General features: G+C 36.4%; 1 protein-coding gene across 1 annotated transcript; it reads left to right on the plus strand.

The window, feature by feature from the left end:
• Nucleotides 1–1,416: 1,416 nt before the first annotated feature.
• On the plus strand, nt 1,417–17,626 carry LOC109053041 (acetylcholine receptor subunit beta-like). The gene is made up of 11 exons (XM_042759754.1): nt 1,417–1,629; nt 3,477–3,610; nt 5,586–5,630; nt 6,042–6,151; nt 9,810–9,918; nt 10,562–10,706; nt 11,307–11,492; nt 11,923–12,146; nt 13,156–13,331; nt 16,447–16,594; nt 16,786–17,626. The coding sequence occupies exons 1-11, from the start codon at nt 1,569–1,571 to the stop codon at nt 16,924–16,926; spliced, it is 1,479 nt and encodes a 492-aa protein (XP_042615688.1). The 5' UTR covers nt 1,417–1,568; the 3' UTR covers nt 16,927–17,626.
• Nucleotides 17,627–18,974: the final 1,348 nt, after the last annotated feature.

An 18,974-nucleotide genomic window follows, 5' to 3' on the forward strand; every position in this document is an offset into this window, starting at 1 on the left:
TAGGAAAAACGTCAGCAGTCCCCTAACCTCTGATTTCAAAAGGCCCATCAAAGTGTCAACACTCTAGAGCAGCAGAATAAATCTCATCCTTTAATCTAATTGGTGGGGTAAAGCTGCATAATTCATTTTAACAGCTCTGATAAATTACATAAAAGTACAGCACATTATTACTACTCCTCTCGAGCCAAATGCACCCCAGAACTGTATAAATATGCTGGCGTGGATTCAAAAACATCAAAACACTTTGCCTTATTTAAAAAGCACATTGGGGAAAGACTCTCAGTGACGACCTCAATATGGGTCGACATGAGCACTCTGCCTCTTTTGTAGGATGCAAGAAGTAGTTTGAAATGTTCATGATTTTTAATGTGTCAGTGCAGGGGTGGACTGGCCATCCATCATCAAAGAAAAGTGTGAAATTAAGTGACGTTGAGGCCGACAAAAGGAGGCACAAATGCAATCTATTTTTGCTTATAATAAACCGAAACTGAGCCGAAGGAGAGAGGGCTTGTGATGGCAAGCAAAAAACGTGAAGATAAAGGCGGTTGGCAGAAGCTAAAGAGTACGTAGCCTATAGCCAGGACACCCCTAGTCCGAGTGTCCAATGTTATTTATCACTCCGCATTGTCTGACATGAAGATTCCATTCATTCATAAAGAGACAGCAGCGATTATACAATGGGTTACACTTGAGAGATATTGAGTTAGAAAATAGAGTAAAATGAAGTAGCCTATAAGGTGACTGCTCTGATTAACATGACACACACACAGAGACATATGAATACTCAAATTGAAGAATTCTGTAGTTTCAGATTTCTAGATTTTGTTTATAATTATGTCATTCATTTTTGCTTTCTGCTCTTTTTACGTAGATTTCAAGTATTTAAGTCCATATAATAATACATTTATGTCAACCCCCTGCTGAAAAACAACAAAAATAGAAACCATCAATAGAATTGTTTTACTGGTTATAATGAAAATTGTAATGAACCCTATTGGGAAATTGGTTGCCTATTATTGTTGTGAAATATTATTTTTAAAACCACTAAATCCTAATGGAACACGTCCCAAAAAACACTTCGGGAAACCATTATTTAATGGTTTTAATGATTAAAAGTTGATGGTTTGTAATGTTTGTAATGGTATTTGCAGCGGGAACAATTAGAATTTCTGTGATGGTTTCTGTTATTTTTTTCAGCAGGGTCACCATGGGTTTTGTGATGTTATTTGCCATAGATTTATTTATTGATTGATTGATTTTATTTATTTATAAGGACAACAAACATTAATCAAAATTTCTGTGCCAATGTTAGCCAGTCTGCTAATTTTAAATCCCCCTTTCGGTTCGCATAGTTCTTAAACATAACTGAGATATTTTTCTGATATGAAAGTACTATTTTGTCAGTCAGATGTTTTAGTGTGGGCGCACGGCCGAGTGCGCGAGTCTGTAACCCGAGCGCAGTGACAGCGGTCTGACTTGTCGCCCACTCTATGTTGGAACAAACACGGATGGACCCGCACGTTAACTTTCTATGAAAATATCACTGTGATTTTATTTGCTGAATCGCCATGAAGGCCCAGGACTGGTTTATTGTCACCTTCTGCCTCTGTGCCCTGAGCGCAATCGCAGGTAAGGTTAAGTTTCCGAAGTTAATTTGTCGTGTGAACACCCAGTAAACTTTCAAGTAACGCCACGTGTGATCTGATATATTTACCTGATAGTAAATCCAAAATCTGACGTCCCCTACAGCACCAAAGAGGGCTTAAAAAAGAGCATTTTAACGTTACTTTCTTGTAGGCGTCTTGGAATTTCACATGTAAGTTGTACATGTGTTTGTTAACTCTCCAAACAAATCATCGAAAATGTTTATTCAAACATTAGCCTACAGCATTTTAACTCAATTCGCAAAGTAACAGTTTACCTTTCTCGATACTAGTAAGCTTTTGATTTATAAATATTTTACCTTTAAAATAAAATGCATATAGCCTGTAATTTGCATATATTCTCCTTTGTTTAATCCCAGGACATTATTTTACAGTATACCATACAGTTTGATAAACAGAGGTCTTAACGTGACAAAGGCTGTAAAATTACTGTAACTCGCCACAGTGTGAAAAGGTAAATTGCAGTATCATGTCAGTCATACTGTTAGAATATTTTGTCAGGAATGGGGGCTGTAGTAAACCGTAAGTGGCATTACTGTACAATTATTAAGTCTTTCACAGTTCTACTTTAAGAATAGGCACACAACCTCATGGCAGTCATTGATCACACCTTTGGATAGATATTAAAGTTATTAATGTCATTGTTTTTTCTTATATGATGTCTGTAGCATACATTCTAGTTCTGTACTATTTTTAATTCGAAAACCCTAAGGGTGATTTGAAACATGTATCTGCCAGTGTTTTCTATCGGCTTGACTGATACATAAATTAATGTTTTTGCTTAAACCAAACGTTCCCATGGTATGTCACAATAATGGTGTGAAAGTATGATAGAATGAGTCAGGCAGAATAATTGACCACCTGTAATGTTACTAAAGCGATTTAACGTAAAAGGGACATTTTCTAAAGAATAGTTTTTACGAGTACCCATGGGAAAATTGTAAATTAACCTCAAGTCAGACTGTCATGATCATCAGGAACTCTTTGTATTAAAAGTTGATTTAAAGGTGTTTCAGAGAGGTTAATTGTGGTAATTATTTTAGGGAAGCTTTCAGTGGGACTGTTGAGCAGCAGATGGCATAAGGCCTCATTTATTTCACAATTTAAACACTCACACAGGAAAAAAATAAATAACGATTTCTCATTTCCATAAAGTTTATCCCATGATACTGTCTTTTAAAATTGGAATACAGCATTGGGGTTTATTTTCTCAATAAAAGCCACTTGAAGTCATTACTCAAAAGAAAAGTCAGTCAAAACACAGTAAAACTGCTGTTAATGTGTACATATGCTCAAAGCAGCAGCCATTGGTATGGTGGTTGGTAATGAAGGTGGCGCGTGGGGTGACGTGTCATTTGTAACTGTCAGTTTGTATTCTGGAGGGGTCGAGGTGGCGAGACTTGATGAATATGGCACCCCTAGAAGGCCCGCTTATAGATGCATCTAACCTTCGAAAGCTGTGGGAAAAAAACGACAGGCGTGATGCATAAAAACATCAGCCATGGCTGAGTGAGTGGAGTAAACAGTCGCCCTCAAAACTGTGCATGATGCAGGTCTAAGAACACCCAAGGCTGTGTGATTGGCTGAGCCTCTTATCTGTTCAGCTTTATGTTCAGATTTTTAGATCCATCCATCCATCATTATACAGTACTATATTCAAAGATTAGACAGTAAACTGCCCAATACACATGACATTCTGGACTTTAACCCACAAAAATACTCAGATTCTTTAAGATTAAAGGCTAAATGTTGGAGAGAGTTGTGCTGCTGTATCTATCTGCTTTCTCAGAAACACAACAACATATTTTCTAGGTGCATCAGAAGCAGAAGATCGGCTGATGAAGAAACTCTTTTCTTCATACAATATTAAAGTGCGTCCTGCAAGGAGGCCAGAGGAAAGAGTCGTTGTGAGGATAGGCATGACCCTTTCATCATTCGTCAGCCTGGTATGAAGATGCAAACACACATATTTATGTAGCTTAATGAGTACATACCATTATTATTTATAATGTTGTTTTTTATTTTTAAAAAGTGTTTCATTTTTAATAGTACAACCTTATACTTTGAAATGAAGCATATTGTCAAAAATGCTATAAAATTAAGTTTGACTTATGATATATTCATTATTATTTTAAAATATGATCACTATTATTATTATTATTATTATTATTATTATTATTATTATTATTATTATAAAGCAAATTATGGGCAAAATCATTATGAATGCTTGACAGCTAAAAGATGATCATAAGATTTATAAGATGATGTGGTTAGTTTCTTTAAACAAATAGAGTGTTAAATAGTGTTTTAATAGTCCATTGTTACTAATTGAGTCACAGTGTATAATGCTGGGATTCTTAAAGAGGGAGTCAAAAAACTTGGAGTCATTTTATTATGAATTTAATTTTATTTTCCTTGGTCTTCCTCAAGAGTTTTTGCTCATGTCACATATATTTCTTAAAGGCACAGCATAAAAAAAAAAAAAAAAAAAAAAAAAAAAAAAACAGAGTGTTTATATCTAAGGGCAACGGAGTATGGGAAAAATAAAATATCCCTGGTAATAATCACAGTAAAAATGAAACCATAAAAAGTATAGTATGACCCCTTATAAAATGCTATTAGTTAGAGTTTGCAGAAGAACAGCTTCAATTCTTTGTATGCCCATTATAAAAGCTAGTTTGAACCAAGTCTGACGGCTGGTTCAGCTGTTCAGTGTGTGATGTGAATCAGGTCATGCTATCCTTCACTTCATAACAGGGATTTAATAACCAGGTCTCGTGTAACAGTGCAAACGCATATTTGCATTTTAGCAAATGTCTCAGAGTCAAAGTTTCTAATTACCTTTTCATTACTCGGAACAGAAAGGAACATGACACTCTACACGCTTTATGAACAGTGATTTGACCAATCATATGTGTGTCTAAAACAAGATACATATTGAGATAGCATTAATGTATCACTTTAAATAACTGTATTCAACCCGGAACCATCCACACATTTAAATCATTGCTTGTATATTAATAATATAAATGGCATATGAAGTGTATATACAATGTCTATATGAGTGTTATGGTGTGTGTTGACCCATCCCCCAGCTGTTTGTGCTCTGTAGTGAGACTGGGACAGCTGACATTCCTACACTAGTTTTAAATAGCATTCAGGACTGTGTACTGATCTGACCATTGAGCCTCAGTTCTTTCCCTTGTCTTCTAATCATATCCCATCACCCCTTCTCCCATTGCAGCCAGGGTTCCCATTATTTGTCTTGATTCTAAACATACATCAGAGGCAGAGAATTCAGGGATCCTTCTTCATAGATATGCTCTTGTTTTTCTTACAAATCGCCCATTTAAATGACAACCATCAAAGAAAACACAGCAGTTTTAGAAATAATAAGATTTAATGCTAGTATAATATAGTGTTTGGTGGCTACAGTGTTGTTTACATTCACTATGGCTCCTGCTATGGAGGTACCTTTAAAGTTATTGAATATGATATAACATACCCAAAAATAGCATAGTGTTTAAATTACTTTAAGATAAAGTTATTGAATATGATATAACATACCCAAAATAGCATAGTGTTTAAATTACTTTAAGATATTACATCCCAAAGTTCATTTTATAGCATTGTAAGTTCCAGATTGCTGATATTTCTTTGAAACTATTCTCATTGGTGAAGAAAATATAATCTAAATATTTGAAATATCTAAAATGTGAGTTGCTCAATATATAACTTGTTGTTTATTGAACGCTTGTAATCGTATTGTTGTTTGTACCTGTGGCCAAATCACAGCCATGCACTTTTAAATGTAATATTAATACTAAAACAACTGATTACTCTGTCTTAACTCATGTGCATCCACTAATTGAATTGATGAATTATTTTTATTTGTTTTGTTTCATGTTTTTTGTGTTCTAGAACATGAAAGATGAAGAGATGAACACTATTGTTATTATGAACTTGGTAAGTCAGCACTATTTCTTCTGGCTCCTTTGTGTCATTTTGAGAAATAACATCTTGAGTGCAATTCAAATTGATAAAGCTTTATTTGCACTGAAGAAAAGTTATCTGTCATCTATCATAATAATGTCCTGGGCTAAAGTTACCACACAAGACAAACTCTGACAATAAGAACTAGGATCAATATACAGTAACTTTGAATGCAAAATCAAAAATTATGCAAATGCTGTTGATAATATGTATGGACAAATGAGCAGAGATATTGCATTTGGTATAATTAATGACACAAGCCAGATCATTTGAAATCATTTGATTACATGATGAACTGGTTGTACTTATAATTTCTTCGATAATCATTTATCTGCACATGAACACATACACAAACACACACACACACCTTTTGTGCTCTTGCAGGAGTGGAACGATTATCGCCTCTCCTGGAACCCAAAAGATTATGGGGGAATTGATGTGTTGCGCATCCCATCTGGAAAAGTGTGGCTTCCTGATATTGTTCTCATTAATAAGTGAGTTGTGTGTCTGTGTGTGTCTGTGTGTCTTTGTATATTATCTCAGAGAACCTATGAGTGTCGGGCACATTATCTTGGAGAGCATTTGCTGAGTTTCTGCAAGAACAGCAGAAATAACAGAAATTATCAAAGCTTTTGTGAAGCTTGTCAAGAGATGTGTACTTTCTCTATCTGTTCCTTTCTCATACACTCCCACTTTAATATCCAGGTAGACCCTCATCAATGCTGGTGTAAACATACTCCCTCCTTCATTCATCTCTGCTTTATAGCCAATTAAACAACGCTGCTGTCCACTAGCAGTCTTGCTGGTCCTGCATTCACTCCAACACACACACACACAAATGACATCCCACACACTGTTCAATAAGGGACATCTTCAAGTCCCACAGCACCATTACCGTAATAGATGGGAATTTTTTAAGGCCTGGTTTGTGTCCTATGAGGATCATATACCAGTGCTCTATGATTTAGGGCTCAAATTGCGAATTGAATTGTAGGTAGTACTCTTACCTATTATGGAACAGCCATACAATATGTGGAAAAATAGCATAATTTGAAAGTGTGTACTCAAAGAAAGCTCCAATGCATTCGTCACCTTACAGACTTCTTATAAGCAACTTATTGGCTCTCGGAGACATAAGACCATGCAGAGACCATGTTTCTTAGCATTACTGAGTGTCTGTAACTAGAGCCAAATAATCAGTGGTGGAATATCTGTAGTGCCTTGCAAAAGTATTCATATCCTTTCATTTTTTTCACATTTTGTTATGTTGCTGCCTTATGTAAAACTGCTTTAAAGTACTTTTTTTCCACATCAATCTACACTTGATACACCATAATGAAAAAGCAAAAACAGAACTGTCACAACTTCGTACATTTATTAAAAATAAAAAATCTGCAATAAGAACATTGCATAAGTATTCATACCCTTAACTCAGTACTTAACTGAAGCGCCTTTACAGCGTCAAGTCTTTTTGTGTATGATGCAACAAGCTTTGCATATCATCATTTGGCAATTATCTACCATTCTTCACCTCGCCTCTTCATCTCTCGATCTCTGTCAGGTTGGATGGAGGCAGACTCACATTTTCAGGTTTCTCCAGAAATATTTGATTGGGTTGAATGCAAGCTCAGGCTCTGGCTGGGCCACTCAAGGACATTCACAGTGTTGTTTATAAGCCACTCTTGCTGTGTGCTTAGGGTCATTGTCCTGTTGGAAGGTGAACCTTCTGCCCAGACTGAGGTTATGAATGCTCTGTACTGGGTTTTCATTAAGACTATCTCTATATTTTGGTGCACTGAGCTTTTATTCTACTCTGACGAGTCCTTCAGTCCCTGCCGCTCAAAAACAGCCCCACAGCATGAGGCCGCTACCAGCACACTTTACTTTTGGGATGGTACTCTGCAGGTGATGAGCAGAGCTAGTTTCCTTCAAACATGATGCTTGGAATTAAGGTTCATCAGACCAGAGAATCTTGTTTTTCACAATCTGAGGGTCCTTTAGGTGCTTTTCTGTAAACGCCAAGTGTGTTTTCATGTGTCTTCAGTGAGCAGAGGATTGAGTCTTGCCACACAAAGCTCAGATCGGTGGAGTGTTGCGTTGATATTTAACCTTCTGTAGGTTTCTCCTGTATCCAGATATGATCATGGAGGTCAACTGAAGTGACCATCAGGTTCTTAGTCAGCACTCTAACCAAAGCAATTCTCCATCAATTGCTCAGTTTGGCGAGGAGGCCAGCTCTTGGAAGAGTCCTGGTTGTTTCAGACTTCTTCCATTAAGGGTAACAGAGACTACATGCTTCTGTGAACCCTCAGTGCAGCAGAATTTTTTCTGAACTCTTCCCTACATGTGTGGCTTGATGCAGTCCTGTGTCTGAGCTCTACAGCAGTAGTTTTTTTTTTTTTTTTTTTTTTTTTTTTTTTTTTTTTTACATTAGGGCTTGGTTTTTGCTTTGATATGCATTTACAGCCGTTAGACCATTTATTAAGATGTGTGTACCTTTCCAAATCATACCCACTCAACTGAATTTGCCACAGGTTATCTTTACTCGAAGTGTAGTAACATCTGTATAAGCAATATAAATGCTCCTGAGCTAAATGTCAAGTGTCCCAGATAAGGGTATGAATACTTATGCAAAGGAATCATTTAAGTTTTTTATTTTTAATAAATTTGCAAAGATGTTAAAAAACAGTTTTTTGCTTTGGCATTTTGGTGTATAAAGTTTAGAATGATGTGGGAAAAAAAAGTAATTTAAAACAGTTTAACATAATGCTGCAACATAACAAAACGTGAAACAAATGAAGGGGTATGAATACTTCTGCAAGGCACTGTAATAATGCTCCAGCAGTGATGATGCAGCAAAAATCTGCTGTCCATTTCAGGTTTTTTTTTTTTTTTTTTTTTGTGATTCTAATCAGCTCGTGCTGTTTGTACTGATAGAAAATATATATCTGTGTTGTTCTGAAATGAGGAGGCAAAGTCAATTATTATAAATTTTTTTTATTTTATTTTTTTAATCAAATGAAAATTCATGTCCCAGTCACATTTTCTTGGTTAAATAAACATTACTTGCACTATCAGAAAAAAAAAAAACTATTTTATATTTTTACATTAAACCAAGTATGAATCTCATCAAGTTAGTGTTTTTAAGTATTTTACATTTATTCCAAAATAATAACTCAATGCAGTAACAATTTAAACATATTTTATTTGTGAACTTATGTTCAGCTATTCTTTTTAACAGTTAACTTTTAACTATTTTTTAATTTTTCTGTCATCAAAGCTCGGTAAATATTGGTCACAGACACAGAGATTTACTTTAAATTTCACCAAGCTGATTACTCACTAAAAGCTCCCACACAGGAGATTTCAGAAGTTAGGGGGACAGAAATTTTTATTTTATTTTATTTTATTTTATTTTATTTTATTTTATTTTATGTTTTATGTATTCTTTTTTTTATGTTGTCTAATAATAATAATAATTATTATTATTTTTAACTCTTACTTTTAATTGCAGCTGGACAATAACCAATACATTTGTATTCTATAATATTTTCCCTATATTTTCCTAATGACAATTTTATGATTGATTTATATACTACAAAAATTTTTTTGCCCTTTTTATCACAGAATAAAGCAGAAAATATATTTTATAGATTATAAAGGCTACTGTAATAAATGTCAATAATCACTGCATTATACATATACTTTATTTATTTATTCCCTAAAGATGCACATCACAAATTTACTTCTAGGAGGCATTGCCTCCTCTCTCATGACGTACCCCATTCATTCTCAATTACCCCCCAGCAAACTCACGCCACACTTTCGGGGGTCAGTTAAAACTCAATGGGCTCAGGGAAGGTGAGAGAGACGCGGACTCCTGCTGTAACTTTACCTGCTGGTGTCACTGTTGGACAATGTTTCTTTAGAAAAACTAGTCATTTGAAGTCTGTTTTTTGTTTGTTTTTTATGTTCAAACTTCTCAAACTTGCTTTTTGAATCTAATACTGTCAGTGTGGACTCAGTCTTTTAGAATTTCAGGGGGGATGTAATAGAAGTGTAACCATCTAAATTGGCTTAATTTTGAGGTTCCCGTTTTTAGTAATGATAAACAAGTTTATACTGCATTAAAAACTCTGTTTGTGTGTGCAGCAATGATGGCATATTTGGTGTAGCTCTACAGGTCCACGTGCAAGCCTACAGTAACGGCCGTGTGACGTGGACTCCTCCAGCTCTTTACAGGAGTTCCTGCGGAGTAAAGGTAAATTCTGAAATACAGCAGAAATTTTATATTGCAAATTACTGTAGATGATGATGATGAAATCAAGTGCTCTACATTCTAATTCTTTAAATCAGTGCTGTGAAACATTAACAACATGTCATAAAAATTCTAGATGTGTATTATATATTACAGGTTCCATTATCATCAATACTTTAATGTTTTCTTTTAAGCACTCATTTTTTCGGTATTGTTATGTTGATGAATGTTCAGCATCTTTCAGTAAATACTGTAGTAATAAGAGTAAGTTATGGACGAGACCTTTAAATACTGTAATGAAGTGTAAAATCATAAGAAGTTTAATGACGCGTTAAATCACTAGTGTTTATGCTCAGCAGCACTATGAATATATTACAGTAGGACACTACTGGGGAGAATTTCTTGTTGAAAAAAGTCTACCTCATATAAGTGAGGATCTCTCTCTCTCTGATTATTTTGTACTTTTTATACCGCTTTTGTTTGGCCTCGCTCTAGTTTGGCTGCGTTTTATGTTCCGACTGGTCTTTGCTTGTGTGAAAAGCAGAAAGAGAGATGATTAAAGGAAGATCTGAGAGGAAAGATGCTCATCAGACAAGCACACATACTAACATGCACACACTATTGGTACCTTTTTCTCCATCTGCAGGTGACATACTTTCCTTTTGACTGGCAAAATTGTACCATGGTTTTCCACTCGTATACATATGATTCCTCAGAAGTGGATCTGCAGCATGGCCTTGATAAGAGAGGAAATGAAATCCGAGAGATAGTCTTCGACACAGGCTTTAGTGGTAATGGCACTCTGACACTAAAACACTGCTACCTCTTGACATTCTTACTGAAAAGTCTGTGGTGTTCATGAATGAACATTAAGATCGTTCAAAAAAATTAATCTAAGACTACAATATCAACCAACTGTAAACACCCTTGAAATGCCCTATTAACCTTCCATAACATCTTAACAACAGCTTAAAAATACCCTAACAACCACTGGGGAAAAAAACATACTAGCAACTGTTAAGAAACCACATTAAAACAGGGGTGTCCAAGCCTGTTCCTGGAGGGCCACTGTCCTGTAGAGTTTAGCTCCAACCCAACACACCTAAATTAGCTAATCAAGGTCTTTAGACTCAGTAAAAGCTTCCAGGCAAGCTCATTTTTGCAGGACGTTGGCCCTCTGGGAGCATGATTGGATACCTCTGAACTAAAACAACCCAGCAACGCCCTAGACACCATCTAGCAATGCTCAGCAACCTTTTAAACGTTTTGTGAAGCCCTTGTTTAAACCTCGCTTTGTACATGATTTCAGCCTATTGCCCATTGACTTACACTGCTTGAATTCATTTAGAATGACAATGATGTTTTTTTTTTTTTACTGATCTCTCATCCAGAGAGTGGAGAATGGCACATTCGTCACAAGGTTTCTAGGAAGAATGTGCGAGAGGACCTATATGAGGACATCACCTTCTACCTGATCATCGAGAGGAAGCCCATGTATTACGTGTTTAACATCGTCCTGCCCTGTATCCTCATCACCATCATTGCCATCTTTAACTTCTACTTGCCACCTGATGCAGGTGAGGAGTGTTTGCTTTTTTTTTTTTTTTTTCAGATTTGTTGTAAATGGCAAAATAAATCAAATCTGCTTTAAATCCAGGACATAAAACAGGAGAGAATCAGTATGCACAGAAAATAAATAAACATCAATACAAATGGCCTTAGATTAGATTCACGTTTTATGGACCTTGAACTAATGAATGTCCAATTATTGTCCATTATAAATAGAGTTTATACCTGCACAGTTAAGCAGGATCAGTCTTTCAGTTATATCAGTTAAAAGTGTAACAAATCATGAAGGGATCATTAGCACAAGCTAATTCCACAGCTTATATAGTTTGGCCAGTTAATTCCATTATATACAATTAACCTTATCACAAAAAAACACATTAAGACTCTGTGTAAGTATATGCATGAGTAGATCAAAAGAAGCTCTCTTTTTCTTTTCAGGGGAGAAGATGGGCCTTTCCATCAACGTACTGCTGACTTTAACTGTCTTCCTGCTTCTGCTGGCCAACAAAGTCCCAGAAACATCACTGGGTGTTCCCATTATCGTCAACTACCTGATGTTCACCATGATCCTGGTCACCTTTTCTGTCATCCTCAGTGTTGTGGTACTAAACCTTCACCATCGCTCCCCCAACACACACCAAATGCCCCTTTGGGTGCGCAAGGTCAGTACAGAAGCCTCTAGTCACAGTGTAAATGAAGATTTCATTTAGCATTTGAACTTTTTCTTTCTACTGTGATGAAAATGTTTTAGAATAAATAAGCATTAGCAAAACACAAAACTTTTGTTAGGAGATGGATATCCTTTTGTGAAAATTTTGTGGAGTCGGCTGCTTTCAACAAATCGATGGCAATAATGTTAAAATGCAGAAAATGTTTCCATTTAGCATTTGCTTTTATTCATGGGCACTCCAAAACACCCCAATCTGCCAATTACAAACTTATGAAAAAAGGATAAAAACGAAAAACAGACAAAAATATATAATGGTTCAAAATAGACAACAATTCAGTTTAGCAAAGAGACCATGCAGCAAAATAAAAGCATCTTTCCAAAAAGCAGCCAATTATGTTAGACTATTAACCTTTATCAATGGCTGTAAGCTCTACATTATTTAAACTTATTAGAGCCATGGCCTCTTCATCACACCACAGTGACCCATTTACACCTTCTATTAACACCCGCTTCAAGCTACCCAATCACAAGTGGATTGCACAATGTTCTAAAGATTATAGTAAAAAAAAAAAAAAAGCAGCATTTCTTTACTCACATTCAGTACAGTTTTCAGGACATTCACCCATGACAGCAAGGCCATGTGAAAATAGATGTGTGATGCAAGGCTGAAAGATTATTTGCGGGCCAAGTGTAATCGGTCTCTTTCTTTTAGAGCCTTTGTGAAGTCATGCAGATGAAGCGAGGACTCAGCCATCTCTAGGCAAATGTTGTTCCACAACACGTGGTTTTAAGAAGCATTATTAATAAAGTGCACTAGAAATTATTGTTTTGCTTGCATAATTTTTATTGTGCTGGGAAAAGAGGATGGACAAATAGCAAACATGCAGTTCAAACAGTTCAAAAACCATACAGTATTTCTCTACACTTTTATTACACTGTTATTACAATAGATGAATAATAATGTAGAAACTTATAACACTGTAAAATTGCATTTCATCTAGATATTTATCCACATGTTGCCTCCATACCTGGGGATGCTGCGACCTAAAGTGGAGACCCCTCTGTTTCTTGAGAAACCTGCCAAAAAGGAGAACACCCAAGCCATCAGCAGAGTGGCTGATGAGTACTTCATCCGCAAGCCCAATAATACCAACTTCCTCTTCCCCAAACCCCACAGGTAAGCTCCTGATGCTAAGATATTCTGAAAACTCTGGAATTGATTGGCTGATAATACATTTTATAATGAAAAACTGTAGTCTGTTTAATTAGAAACATGCAAAATAGAGCCATTTTCACTGCTGATCTCTGACTCATGGACTCCACTGTGTGTGTGTGTGTGTGTGTGTGTGTGTGTGTGTGTGTGTGTGTGTGTGTGTGTGTGTGTGTGTGTGTGTGTGTGTGAGTGTGTGTGAGCACAGTTAAACGCCTTAGGGTTTGATTAATCCTTTACTCTCGCTCTTATACACTTTAAATCACCTCAACCAGGGAATTTCACTCTCTGTGCATCTGGGGTATATATGTGTGTGAATGGGGGGTGAGAAAAAAGGAAGAAATCATCACTAAAATAAAAAGAATCAGCACAAATCGACTCCGACACATTAGACTTGCCTTGCATCAGGCTCAAGAGAGGCAGGAGGAGATGTAGAGACAGGAGAGAGTGTGAGAGAGAAAGGGAAGATGAGAGAGAAATTCGATGAGGCAGCGGTGTCTTGCTTTTTAATTGGTTTTATAGCGTGTTTTGGCACCATTGCCACCATGTTTTTAGTCAAATTAGTTTTTCCCGATTAGTCATCTGTGTCTGCTGACGTACAGAGTGAGGAGGGAGCGGGAAGGAAAAAGTATTCAAGACTGGCAAAGGATGCCATTGACCTTTTGTTTCATTATTTTAATACCGTCGTCATGGTCACTTTTGATCAATTTCTGAGAATCTGCGATTTGACTTTAAAAAAAATAATTGTAGAAAATTAATTTAGACTTTGTCTGAAAATAATCTTAATTATTTCACAGACATACTCTCATACATACTCTTAATATCTTTGAACCTTGCAAACTTTGTAAATCCAGTGTTCATTTCTTCCTTCGAAGTTCTCGTTTTAGCAGCCTGGAGATCTTTTTTTCCTGGAGGACTGATAACATACTGTGTTCACTGACTTCTGAAAGTTGTGCAGAAACCAGTAAAACAGATTGGAGCTTTGCCATTCTGAATATGCATCCGATGGTAACTTATGGCTGTAAGTGTAGAAGAAAACTTTTAATGAGTGATTAACAATATGTTGTACACTTTAATTTGATTTATCATCTGCTATGATCATGTAAGTACTGTTTCAAGTCCTAGATGTAGGCACGTTTTAGCACACATTCCTCAGCTGGGCTAAAGCTTTCCTCTGCTCGCTTCTCCCAATCCACCGTGCTCTCAGCCTGGCATTAACGTATGTCTCAGTCTAATGGGGTTCCATTCAGGTCACTGAAGCTCACTGGGGAACCACAGACTATCTGCAATGAGCTCCTGTACCAACACCTGAATACACAAGTAGAGGCGAGAGGTGTGAAAAAATGAAGAGTCACACTGACCCCATGTGGTATGAAAGGGAGGTGTCGTATCTGAAAAATGGATGAAGAGAAAGAGATGGGCCAGTGGGAGAGCAAGAAAGGGAGGGGGGTTGTCATAATGAAACAGATGTTAGCAAACAGATTCACAAAAGAGGAATGCAACACATCAGTGGTGATAAGTATTTCATCAGCACATTGGAAGGATTTCAGCACCATCAGCATAAAGCAGGGATTTGGAAAAAGAGAAAGGAAAGAAAGAGAGAATGACTGGGTGAGTGGCTGAATGATTGAGTGAGTTAGTAAATGAAAAGTTGAAATTTTGAATCGGTCAGTGAATGAATATGATCTGCAGTACACATTAGGATGGGTCACCTTGACACAGGAGTTTTGGGAAGCGGCCTTTTTTCTGATTTGGGATTATGTGGGTGCACACGAGCACACAGCAGGAAGGGTGCACAGCCCAATGCATTCTAAGGCTTTAAACGCTTGCACCCTTTTCTCAAGGACAAAGTAATGTGATCCACCACAGATTTAGACTTGCTGTTTGAGGTTTCAGCCGGTGATTTATAACTTCCTGATACAGTCCAAGAAATTTACTGAGGTTAATTCTTAAAGTCGACATGGTATCAAAATTGACAATTCCTATTTTGTTATGGATTATTGCAGTGTTTATCATAAACAAAGTGTTTGTGCATATCATTAAATTATTGTGCTCATGATTTTTAACCAAAATAAGTTCCTCTTCCCCTCACCTCTAGCAACACTCACATGAGATTGCAGCAATAGCAAATTAAATCCTGCATTGATATTTTTCTTATTCAACAAGCTGTTACACTCGGCTATACATCACAATAGGGAAGAAAAGATGATCATAACTTTTGTTTCATGCTAAGTTTAAACTTCTGAAAAAAAGGATATTTAAAATAATAGTCCTCCCAAAAATTACAATTTTGTCATCATTTACTCATGTCGTTCCAAACCTGTATAAATTTATTTTTCTACATAACACAAAAGCAGATGTTTTGAAGAATGTTGGTAGCCAAACCGTTTTGGTTTCCTTTAACTTCCATTGTATTTTTGCCCATATAATAAAATTCGATAAGAACTGAAATGGTTTAAACTCATACAGTTTTGTTGAAATTGCTAGTAAATTTCACAAATAATTACAAAGAAATGGCAAGTAACCCAATGAGTTAAACTTGAGATTTTGAAGTAGAAAGACTAAAACTTTAGAGTTTTTTTTTTAAACATACTTCAGTAACCTTTGTTTTATTTACAACTTAAAAAAAATACAGTTTACTTGTATGAGGACAAGTTTTACCACAAACAATAATGTTATATTTTATATTACATTTCTGCATTTGGCAGATGTTTTTATTCAAGCAACTTACATTGCATTCAAGGTTTATGTTTATTCAGTTGATGCATTTCCTGGGAATCAAACCCATTACCTTGGTGTTGCTTGCGACATAAGAATAGGTTTCATATGGAACAGGGCATTTCGGGTTTAATTGTGCAAATATTTGAGGGTAACTATCACTACAGCTGAGTTAAAGTATGTACAGTAAGTATGTTCAGTGGGACCTTGAGCTTGCAGTGCATTGGTTAAGCATTCTCATAAGCGTTTGCATGTTTATATAGAGTAGGTTTCTGGGCAGTGCACACATGCCAAGCATGTTCTGAATTCTGAAAACAGTGTTGTAATGTGGGGTTATATTCCTCCAACATTCCCTGTGCTGCAGGTACCAGCCTGATGGTCCATGCACAGACCTGAGGAAGTTCATTGACGGCCCCAGCCATTACCTCGCCCTTCCTCCAGATCTCAAGTCAGCCGTAGAGGCCATCACTTACATCGCAGAGCAGCTGCAGGCGGAGAAAGATTATGAGGCTGTAAGTGATTTATGATAACTATAGCCAATTGTGCTAGATTTACTTTTCCTGCTTCTGTCTGTGTGTCAGAGCTTTGTAAATCTTTGTTCCCTGTGTACTCACTGTTTGCCATTACCAATCATCTTTTCATTTTCTTTTTTTTTCTTTCTCTACTTTCTCTTTTTTTTTTCCTCCCCCTGTCTGCCTCTCAGTTAAAGGAGGACTGGCAGTATGTTGCCATGGTGGTTGATCGACTCTTCCTCTGGATCTTTGTGATTTTTACCACCCTTGGGACACTGGGCATTTTTGCTGATGCCAGCTTCAATGCCACACCTACTGACCCCTTTCCCTAAATCTGATGGTAGTCTTGAACTTTTCACCTCTAAAACATTGGCATGAGATGTGTTAGACACTGTAATGTACTCTCTGTCCATCTGAGAAACGTTTATTTTGCTCAGATTTACACCACTGTTCGAACGTTTGAGGTCAGTAAGATTTTTTTTTTTCTTTGATTAGAAACTAATCAAAGAATCCAGAGAAATGTGTATTGAACACCAAATCATATACCAGCATATTAAAATGATTTCTGAAGGATTTTATGGCACTGAAGACTGGAAGACTGGAGACTTTGTCATCACAGGAACCAGTTACATTTTAAAAACCCTTATTTTAATTGTAATGATATTTCTCAATATTACTGCTTGTGCTGTATTTTTGATCAAATAAATGCAGCCTTGGTGAGTGACTTTTTTCAAAAACTTTACCGACGCCAAACTTTTGAATGGTAGTGCATTTGCATCTATGCATAATGTGCAAGAAATTGTTTAGATACCCAGTGTGATCTTAAATGTGTGAACGCTGTTCTAGTCATTATCTAGTCAATATTTTTTAAGAAACTTCTATGTGATTAATAAGAGCAAAGAAGGTGTTTAAAAAAATCTGCTTTTTTGTTTCAAGAACTGTTTCCCGCATATTTTACATACTGTATATGAATTTCCTCTACCATGTGCTTGTTTGTGTATGCAAATAAAGTGTGGCCCAAGATATAACTAGTGTAACTAGTATATACTTTTATATATTATTTACTTATTCGATACAATATTTCAATTAAAATTATATGATTAGCATAAAAATGAGTAAAAAAGCACCTGTTGAATGGAACAGGTGGAAAACAAATACATATTGGGGTCACTTAAGAGATTAAATGACCTGCTGCACTCTTCTCCCATTACTTCAGATATCCTTATGAGACGCTACTGTCCTTTACCTACAGTATATAGACACTACAGAGAGAATAGATGAAGGAAAACATACGGATTTACCTTAAAGTGCCCCTATTATGCCATTTAAAAGGTTCCTAATATTGTTTTGGGAATCTCCTATAACAGGTTTACATGCATGCAAGGTCAAAAATCTAAGATTCAGTCTCTTTAAATCCCTCCTTTTCGTGAGCCTACTCTGCACTGATTGGTCAGAAGGTCCGGTCTGTTGTGATTGGTCTACCGCTTGCTGTGCATGTCAGAAATGATACACCCATTGCCATACTTCTGTATTTTGAACACTCAATAGAAAATATAAACATCTATTATTTATCATACTTACAAGTTGTGATTGAGTGGAGCCAGCTGGTCCAAATAAACTGGATACTGGGTCATCTTTCAAGAGCAAACGTTTTGTGATCTCTCCAAGATTAGAGAAGCAGTCGTCAGTAAAATGATGGGAACACAAAAAAAGCTTCGGGGTGTACTGCTGTGAATATTAACCACTGATTCTTTGCAGACTCATCTTTCGGAAGTGAAAATAAAAATAATTGACTTTCACAGTGTAGGACACAGCGTCTTCTCAACATGATGTTAACCACACAAACAAGCAACAGTACAGTGTTTGAGGGCGGGTCAAGTTGTTCGCGGCCGGCCAATGTGGAACATAGCGGGCATTAAGCGAATGTGTTCCCCTGTGACATGTAGCTGTCACGGAAGTGGTATTTGAAAACTGATGACTCATTTAGGGTGTTCAGAGTCGATCCTTTCCTTTGGGAGACAATGACTTTTTTAATTCACTTTCAGCTTTACAACTTTGCAGATCGTTTACATACTGCTACATTACACACTGCATGAAAGTCAATTTGAAATCGCATAATAGGGGCATTTTAATTTGTTGTTTAAATTGGTCTGGAAATGTGGTCTGTTCTTTATCTCACAACAGAGAGGCATGGCTTATTACTTCTCTAAAAAACCTGAAGTCTAATCAATGGTCAAAGCCAACCTGCCCTTAAAAATAAAAACACAACATTTAGAGTTTATTGACAGTTGCCTAATGTGAACTGTGCCTTACACAAAAGAGATCTCAGAATATTCAGAATGACTGACATAAGGCTTAAAAGATTTACAAAAGTATCTCT

Source organism: Cyprinus carpio, chromosome A7, assembly GCF_018340385.1.
Source record: "Cyprinus carpio isolate SPL01 chromosome A7, ASM1834038v1, whole genome shotgun sequence".
NCBI classification, from domain to species: Eukaryota; Metazoa; Chordata; class Actinopteri; order Cypriniformes; family Cyprinidae; genus Cyprinus; species Cyprinus carpio.